The 9495-nt window shown below is 36.6% G+C and overlaps 1 protein-coding gene and 1 long non-coding RNA gene across 3 annotated transcripts; one reads left to right on the top strand and one right to left on the bottom strand.

Annotated features, from left to right (window-relative positions):
- The first annotated feature begins 4457 nt into the window (after positions 1-4457).
- On the top strand, positions 4458-8563 carry LOC107954504 (uncharacterized). 2 transcript variants are annotated; one of them, XM_016890090.2, is made up of 6 exons: positions 4458-4927; positions 5192-7393; positions 7494-7554; positions 7635-7858; positions 7942-8038; positions 8166-8563. In XM_016890090.2, the coding sequence occupies exons 2-5, from the start codon at positions 5544-5546 to the stop codon at positions 7994-7996; spliced, it is 2190 nt and encodes a 729-aa protein (XP_016745579.2). In that variant the 5' UTR covers positions 4458-4927; positions 5192-5543; the 3' UTR covers positions 7997-8038; positions 8166-8563. The 2 variants fall into 2 exon arrangements, with proteins under 2 accessions (XP_016745579.2, XP_016745578.2); XM_016890089.2 differs by having other exon boundaries at positions 7942-8563.
- LOC107954505 (uncharacterized) lies at positions 8137-9214 on the bottom strand. The gene is made up of 2 exons (XR_001699577.2): positions 8945-9214; positions 8137-8395 (listed from the first exon to the last, which is right to left on the bottom strand). It is a non-coding gene; the product is annotated as an uncharacterized lncRNA (long non-coding RNA).
- Positions 9215-9495: the final 281 nt, after the last annotated feature.

Genomic DNA, 9495 nt, shown 5'->3' with positions numbered 1-9495 from the left:
CAAAAATCCCAAGACAAAACATGTTAATCTTTCACATATCTTTAATATTTCATCAACAAACAACAAAAATCACAAGCTATCATCAATGGCAAAAACACAAAATCATCAATTAAGACATGGGCTTTGAAGATAACTTAGCAACGATATCAAAAACGTAAAAATTATTAAAAACTGAAACCGAAACATACCTCAAATTGCTTGAACAAGGGTCGAATACCTAGCTTTCTTATTTCTTTTTCTTTTCTTTTTGTTTCGGTTTGAAGAAAGATGAAAACATGGCTTTTAAGTTATGTTTATTTTAATAAAACATTATATTATATTATTATTTTAACTTTTATTTTTAATATATAAAAACCATATGTATTATCAATATGTTGTCCACTACCTATTATTATTGGCTAAATCACAACATAAAGCCTCCAAATTATAAAGACAACAACAATTAGGCACTTTCTTATTTAAATCATCAAATTTTCATTTTACGTGATTAAGTCCTTTTCCCAAATTAAGCACACAAACAATAAAATAAATTTACGAAACTTTCACACCTGTAAATTCACACATAATTAACACATAAAATAATATTAAAATACTTTTTAGACTCAAATTTGTGGTCTCGAAACCATTATTCCGATTAGGGTCAAAATCGGACTGTTACAGTAATCATTTAAGTGAATCACCTCAAAGTCTTCTTTGTCTTTCCATTGACTAATTTACAACTCAACTCATTGTGCTACTCCCACAATTAGGACCTCTTTGGAATTTACAATCTTGATTTTTCTGGTCAATTTGCTAACTTAAAGACTAAGTTTACCCATGGCTTTCCTCGATATCAATAGATTAGATGCCATTGTATCGATAAGAGCATTTTTCCATCAACTTGCAATGTTGATGTCCACTTACATTAACCCTTTCTGCTTGCGATTCTTCTTTGCTTTTACAGAATTGAGTATCATCGACCTAAGCTTTAACACCTCATTCTTTGGCTCTACTACATCTGTAGTGACTGCGGAAACTTAGATCGCTCCAGACAATCCCGCATCTTATGCGAATCACAACATAAGAAACACTTCACCGGCTTCTTCTCATTCTCTCTGACCTTCTTAGCTTTGACAAAACGCACAAACGAACCTAGTTTCATTGTTGCTTTGTCTAGCTCATCATCCTCTTCGATGGCATAAAACACAAACTTTTTTCGGATAATCCCTCACCATATACGGATCATCACAAATGAAGCATTTCACCGACATCTCCAGTTTGTTGTTGGGTTTCCATTTCCCATCAGGTGGTTTCCCATTGCCCCCATTGCCATTTTTGTCCCATTCTCCCTTGTAGTCTCCCCTACTATTGCTCGCCTCTTTGGGCTTGGAAGAGTCGAACTTGTCTTTCCTCGAACCAAGCTCGACAAAGGATTTCACTTCGATCGTGGCTATAATAAGCTTAGTGATACCTTGTCGACGCAACTCTTATTTCGCCCAAGGCTTTAACCCATCCTTAAACCAATAGAATGCTTTTTTTCTCACTCATGTCAGATATTTGAAGCATCAACTCACTAAAATCTTTACCATACTCTAGCATAGTGCCTTGTAGCATAAATCACTACAACTTAGCTTGAGCCTCTTTCTCGACATACTGTGGGTAAAATTGCTTTTTGAACTCCTTTTAGAACTCCTCCGAAGTTCCAATTGCAATCCCACTTTTGTTCTCATCAGTGAACCTACAACGCCACCAATAAGGAGTGATATTAGTAAATAGACAGAAATAATATTTACCTTAGTAACATCATCCTCGATACCCTTTGCATGAAAGTATTGTTCTGTCTCTTAGAGAAAATTATCTACATCCCCCATGGACCTCGTCCCCTTAAACTCCTTTGGTTTGGGAACATCTATTTTGCGTTGCTTAGAGATTGAGACTAGCATCCTTTTACCCACAACAGCTTTACATACAATGAGTTGTCCCTCGAGCTCCTCAAATTTTGCCATCATTACCTTAGCTTCCTCATTCAAAGTCATAATTGAAGCTTTTAAAAAGTCATTCCTCTTTTTCATCCTCTCAGTTTGGTCATCCATAATGACATTGAAGGTCTCTTTCATCACATCTTGATTTAAACTAAGAGCCTCTGCCATATAGTCATTGAGTTGCACTCTCATTTAGACTAACTCGTCAGTGTGTCCATCGACTATCTCAAAGGTCGCTCTCATATCCCTCATGAAGCCTTCAAGTTTGGCAACCCTGTCTTCCAAAGTTGACAACATATCCCTCGAGTTACTGGCTTTCTTGCTTCTCCCACGAGTCTCCATCGACTTAACTTTGTTCTTCTATTCCTTTTGACATCTCAATCAACACCTTCAAACACTGGCTTGAATACCAACTGTTATGGGCCTAGAACTTTAGCCTGGCAAACCACACGGCCTTAAGCGATTTCTTGGATTCAAGTCCGCAAAGTTAGCCTAACACTTGAGAAATGAGAATTCTTGTTGAAATTCTCTAAGGCATCAAAGTAGAAGGGAAGCAAACTCGAAACGAAACAGCAATGAATGAACAGGAAAACCACAAAAAAATAGTACACATAAAGTGTTTGAGTAAATGCTCTCAATAGTATTAAATTACTATGAATGATTACAATTAAGTGATTACAAATGAAGGGAAGGCTTCTATTGATAGTTGAGCTCTCCTCCAAACCAATGGTACAGATCGAATTACGTCAACGGTTGAAATTTGTGTCTATTTACAAGGTGAGTGTCCTAAGGGATTTAAACCCTATATATATCTATCCCTTAATATTTACATAAATTACCTTGGTAACTCTAATTTTACTGGAGTATTTCATTGGACCCACCAAAGTTTAAGTAGATAAGACTTTTCATGAGTTCCATGAATTGAGCTAGTTTAAACGGATCAAATGAACCCCATTTAATAAGTTAACCTCTATGAAACATTTTGTGTGCAATGATTACGGAATTTGATCCGCGACCGTAGAGGTAGATTAATTTAAATGGAAGAACATAAGTGACATTGTATTAAATTTGTGATTAATATTGAATAGTTATGTTGTGCGGTGGACATTAATTGTTAAGCCTAGTTCCAACCTCTTTATTAATTATATTATTTAGTACTTACACGTAAACCAAACTTCACGTTAAAAGCCCCACCGTCCTTCTAATTGCTGCCGTTAAAACTCGACCTCTTGCACTCAACTCAAAACACACGCGATTAATCACTATCATCATCCATAGTTAAAAAGTGAAACCCCTCCATGCCGACTGCCCTTTCCCACCAATGTTTCATTTATTTCCCAAAAGAAAAACAAGACGAAAGGACGACCCCCTCTCCCCTGTCCCTTATAAAAGTAATGGGAAAATAAAAGAAGCTTGTGCCAAAACTTTCCATTATTACGTTTAAGTAAGCATGGGACCACATCCCCTGGTTTAGCTGACTGACTTCTGCTATATTAAATAATTGAACTATTCATGAAATTATTTTCAGTTATTATTAAATTTTCAAATATTAAAATAGAAATACAAAAAAATTGATAAAATGATGGCTTACCTACTCAACATTTTATTGAATATTGTCCATTTATCATTTTCAAATATTTTATTAAAAATTCTATATAAAAGGGTTAATAACACTATCAAGTAAATATAATTCTGTATAATATTTGTTATAAGCATATTTTAAAGGGCAAACAACAATGAGATGTGTCAGAGTTGAAATAGATTTTCACAGTTTCCTTCACTCTTCACGACCGACAAATCACTGCTTTTCCTCTTCTTCTCTCTTTGGTTGCATTAATTGTACAACCTTAATACCATAATTTTTTATCTTAGTCTTATGCTTAGTAGAGCCAAATGAAATAAAATAAAAGTAGAAAGATAAAAATGGAAAATGGAAAATATAATTCTGTTTTTATAGTTGTATTTTATAGAAAAGATAGAAAATTATTGATTTTTATGCATTAAGATTGAAAATGAGTATTTCTCTTAATTTCTTGCATCTCACTTTTTGTTTGTATCAAATAAACTCAAAACCGGATTGATGATCAAACCAGTTAAGTTATTGTGAAATGGATTTGGTCAAATAAAATATAAAAAAATAAAAAATAAGTAAAATCAATTCGTACTTGTTTGCGAGTCAATCAATTTGATTTTTTTAAATTGATTATAATATTTCAAAACATAAAAATAAATGATATAAAAAATTATAATACATATAATGCAAGGGAGTCGAGCTTTAAAAAAAAAGTCAAGAAGCCGTACAATGGCAAAAAAAATCAAATATTGGAATTAGATTTACTGTAATTTATTTAATTAATAAAAAACTCAAAACTTGAATGTGTGAAAAATTCAAAGCTCCAAATCTTTTAACACGTAACCTCCACATTAGCAACATGGTTAAAAGATAATAGTTTAATCAACATTTTCTTTTAAAGTATGAATATTCTTTATTTTTCATACAACTTTGGGAAACTATCATGTAATCTGGGTTTCTTTTGTTTATATGTTTGCTCTGAGAAAACCAAGAACAACCACCCAGCAACTTGGCTTTTAAAAGGAAAGTTTATTAGAACCGTCAATTCAGCTTCCTTTTCTTTTTTTCCCTCCTTACCTATCCATTTCTGGGTTCCCAAATTTGGCTTCATATAAGTAAATGAGTAAGCGAGTTTGTTGATGCCGATGGCTGTTGCCAAGAGTCGTGGGGGATATTTTAGCTCTTAAAAGAAAAGGAATGGTTTAAGTAAATTGCTTCTGGCGTGACGTCGTTTTCTATAATTTTGGCGTGCTGGGGCTCTGAATGACTTTAAAAAAAATGACCGAGTCAACCAAAGTAAGGTTGGCTCTGTGTCCAAAGTGCGAAAACCTTCTTCCAGAACTTACAGATTATTCTGTTTACAAATGTGGTGGCTGCGGCGCTGTTCTTCGAGGTGCTTTTCTCTCTTTATATTTTTCTTTATTTTCCTACTTTTTTGTTTGGTTGATGAGAAAGTTGTTGAACGCAAGAGACACAAATTTGTCTCTACCCTCACCCTGTCATGTATCTGTGTTAACTTGAAATTTTGCTTATTATAGTAGTTTGAAATCATTTAAGGCTTTGGATTCCAGTTTCCTGTTTTAGTTCGGTCCTTTTGCAATCAAATGAGCATAATTTCTTGCATGAAATTGATAGTGGAATGTTGTTTGATTAACAGCAAAAACTGAGAATTGTGAACCAGAAACTTCCTCTGAGAAGTGGGAAGAAGACAGGCTCGGCCGAGTTCCTACCAAGTTCCGTATTTTTCGGAGAAGGGTATAGTAGACTCATGTGATGCGGGTGGTAAATCAACCGCTGGCTCTTTGAAGTGTGATACAACTAGGAATGAACCTAAACTTCCTGCTGATAAATGCTGTGTTGACAAAGGTAATGATATTAGTGCAAATAAGGATGAGGTGGTAAATTTAACTGGAACAGAAAACGAGATTTTCGATTCCAAATTTGGGCATACTGGTGGATCACAAATACTGGGAGACGTTCCTGATTGGGACGCTGGGAAGCAAGAAGAGATGGAGGGTTTTCCGAGAATTCCAAGAGATGTTACCGAAGACCATCCGGATGAACGCCCATCAAACCGCCAGTTAGATGCTTCTTATGGGTTGCAGGCTCAAACTGACCAGGATGGTTCTGGTAGAATTCTCCTCGAAGAAGATCGAGCTATGCTTCTGAGGGAGCTAGATGAGATAAAGGAGCAACTTAGTAGGTCCTGTAATGTGGTAGATAAACCAAAAGATAAGGTTCCACTTGATGGGAGGGTTGCTCCTCCAGAGTCATTTGGTGGTGTTGGTTCCTGGTTTCCAAATGGTTCTTCCGCATCACAAAACCCTTCATTACCTTTCTATGGACCTGATAAAGATGGTTCTAGGGCAGGACCCTCTTACTTTGCTCAATTTCCAGAATCGTATGCTTATCCTGGTGCGAATGCAATGACTCCGCATGGACTGCATCCTCCAATGCTTGATCCAAATCATGTTCCTGCATATGGAAATGCATTTGGATCCCGAGTGCTTGGAAGAACCTCGCATCAGTTGCCAGGGGAATACCAACAGCTGCCGCCACATCCATACTTTCCTAGACAGTACAATGGAAGTGATCATCACCCATTCATGCCATACCCGCAAAGTTCAGTGTTGCATCATGCTTCTTGTTCTTGTTTTCACTGTTACGAGAAACATCAGCGAGTTCCAGCTCCTGTTCCGACCTCTGCATTTGGCAATAGAAGATTTCCTGATATGCCTAATAATCCAACATACCATATTGAGAACCCTATGACTTTAGGTTCTAGGACTGCAATGCCTCCTCCATTGAATGTACATGGTACGCAAGCACATGCTAGATTGCCAAGAGACATTAACTCAGAAACAGGTGGTTGTGTTCAGGGCTGTCCACAAAGGATGGTGTTGGCCGGTGGTGGACGCCGTTTATGTCCTATGGCTGGTGGTGCTCCATTTATAACATGCTATAATTGCTTTGAACTACTACAAATGCCCAGGAAACTTCGGCTCATGGTAAAAAATGAACAGCAAGTGCGGTGTGGAGCCTGTTCTACCGTGATAAGTTTTATCATCACCAACAAGAGGCTTGTTATTCGTGATCATGCAAAAGCGATGGAAATTTCTGTGGAGGCTGATGATATCTCTAATGCAGTTGCAAAGGATTGCTCCTCACATTTCCATGGCCATGCGAACCAAATATCTGCTAACTTTTCATCTGATGACTATGATCATTCGGGTTATGAGTTTCAGTCAATGGATAGAGAATCTAATGCATTGTCAATGGGTAAGGCTTTGAACTCAGTCAAAGCTCGGGATATGCAAAGTATTTTTTCTTCATCTCCAAGCATCTCTGAGGATGAAAACAGTCCAAACAGAGAGGAGGTGGATTCTATTGATCAACCGATCAAATCCATTTTGGCTCCCCCACCTGCAGGCTCACCCCTTCAAGAGCACTTTGATTACTCTACTAACAATCGTGCAGTCAACCGATTTGGAAAGGGAAATCATAGTAATCACTCTGATCAGGAGATCGTTGTGTCAAACAATGGTACCACAAGACAAAGTTCTTTTAAAGAAGCATCATTACCTACCGAGATGGAGGTGGCGTTCAATGAGTACTCTAATACCGAGACTTCTCAAGATTCAAGGGATGGAATCGAAGAAGATGATCAACCGAAAATGACAAGAGGAGGTGAATCTTTTTTTGCAAATATTATCAAGAATAATTTCAAGGAATCCTCAAAATATAATCAAATCGAGGAACATGGGAAAAGAAACGTTTCAGTTAATGGGCATCCTCTACCTGAACGTGTGGTTAAAAAAGCTGAAAAAACGGCTGGACGAATTCAACCTGGCCAGTATTGGTAAGCATGCATTGGTTTTTCTTTCTGATCTGCTGTGTTATTACTTTTGCTAGTTCTTCCCGGTATGTCTATCATGATGAATGTGTACATGGTTAATCAGGTATGATTTCCGAGCTGGATTCTGGGGTGTTCTGGGCGGACCTTGTCTTGGCATAATTCCTGTGAGATTAAACAGCTAAGCATTTTGTTGTTGTTTGGCCGGCCTACTATTTTTCTCAACTAAATTTCATTGCTGTTGCAGCCGCATATAGAAGAATTTAACTATCCGATGCCGGAAAATTGTGCTGGTGGGAGTAGTGGTGTGTTTGTAAATGGGAGAGAGCTCCATCAAAAAGACTTGGAATTGCTTGCTAATAGAGGGCTTCCAACTGATAGAGATAGATATTACATCATTGAGATATCAGGCAGGGTGTTGGATGAGGATACTGGAGAAGAGCTATGTAAGCTGGGCAAACTTGCCCCAACGTATGACCTCATTCTCTCTTTTCTTTCTCTTCTTTCTAATTTTTGCTTCATCTCCTGAGCTTTGTTCATATGATTTTGAACAGTGTCTTGAAAGTGAAGCATGGTTTCGGCATGAAAGTTGGAAGAGCAGCCGTATGATGAATTCCTAAGAATTACAGGATTCCAATAGTATTGATGTCTGTAAGCAGCATTTGTATATGTTATCTAAATCTCCCTTCATTCTACCATTTCGTTTACTGAATTTGTGTTTCTTTGTCTGCCATATTGAAAATTGAAAATCTTAGAAGTTTCCTTGCCTTAATTTCAGGAGGAACAAACAAATCCCCAGCATTTATAGGAGACATTCAATTTCCTGTCTTGTAACTAAATCAAATTGTTCCTTTGCATTCATTCAAGCTTTTACTAAGCTAAGCAAATTATATTACAACCAGATTTGGTATTTTTCAACAAACCTGTGCATTTGCCAAACCAACAAAGCAACTGTCAACTTCTTTCTACTCTGTCGATCGTCTTCTTCTTGGGTTTAAGATATGGATCCTGCAAGTATTCAACATGTTTTTCAAAAAGAAAAAATGTCAAGACAGAGCACCACCCCTTTGCAGACACGTTATAATGTTGTGTATATAATCCACAGGAAAATACCTAGACAAACAATGAGGAAATGGAACGCATTGTCCTCAATTGCATATAAACAATGTGTTTTTTTTTTAATCATTTTATAATGCCTATTTCTTTCTCCAACCCTCTTCATTTTAATTCATCCTTCAATTCAATTATCATAGAAAGCTCAAACACAAAAGAAACTTCGAACTTCAAATTTTGAACTCCTAACACATATTTATTGAAATATTTGAACACTTCAAATAAAAATTCAAGTACACTTAATGATCTTCCTAATTGTAATGGCATATTCAGAAGTTATTAATCCAGAATCAATTTTAAAATTTTATGTTAAGCAACCTAATCAAGTTCCTAATGACTGATATTTATTGAAATAAAGAAAAAGAGAGAAACATATACCAAACCAACAAATCACATGAGAAACTAGGGTTTAGAAATAGAAGGAAAAAGGGTACAAGAAATTACGTCAAGGAAGATTAGGTGGGCAACCATAGTGGCTCCAACGATTCCGCCAAGGATGGAGACTGGTCCTGTCAGCAAACTCCATTTTCGGTAAATCATCTTTTTCCCCTTTTCTCCCCCTCCGACGAGTTTCAGCTTGTCATCATTGGACCCTCAAAATCCCAACTTGGTTGCCTTTAACGAGATGAGGTCTATGTTGGGGCAATAGGGGTTAATTTGGGGTCAAATGTGGGCCTAATTTATAGGCCTTCTCCCATCGTTTCCTCTGATAGGCCCAATCTCTTCCTTTAACCAAGTGTCCTCACAATCTCAAGGTTCAAGTTTGGCGAGCGTATCTCACAACACTCTTCTTTTATTACATTTAGGTTGATATATCAAAAAAAGTCCTTAAGAAAATAAAAAAAATCAATTAAGTCCCTATATTAAATTTGTACCCAATAGAGCTCCTGTCATTAATTAAAAGAATCAACTAAGTCCCTTCATTGACGGAATTATTATTTGACTGAGTTGACTATTAAAATAAATTAGAAAACCAATCAAATAGTGACACGTCG

This window comes from Gossypium hirsutum, chromosome D07 (assembly GCF_007990345.1).
Source record: "Gossypium hirsutum isolate 1008001.06 chromosome D07, Gossypium_hirsutum_v2.1, whole genome shotgun sequence".
In the NCBI taxonomy this organism is placed as follows: domain Eukaryota; kingdom Viridiplantae; phylum Streptophyta; class Magnoliopsida; order Malvales; family Malvaceae; genus Gossypium; species Gossypium hirsutum.
This window is presented reverse-complemented; position numbering and strand designations above follow the sequence as displayed.

Bases quoted from the DNA above. Each gene is read 5' to 3' on its own strand.
- LOC107954504 (XM_016890090.2), top strand. From the start codon at position 5,544: ATGGAGGGTTTTCCGAGAATTCCAAGAGATGTTACCGAAGACCATCCG. The intron at 7,555-7,634 runs GTGAGATTAAAC...TTGCTGTTGCAG, and splicing joins CTTGTCTTGGCATAATTCCT to CCGCATATAGAAGAATTTAA. The intron at 7,859-7,941 runs GTATGACCTCAT...GATTTTGAACAG, and splicing joins CTGGGCAAACTTGCCCCAAC to TGTCTTGAAAGTGAAGCATG.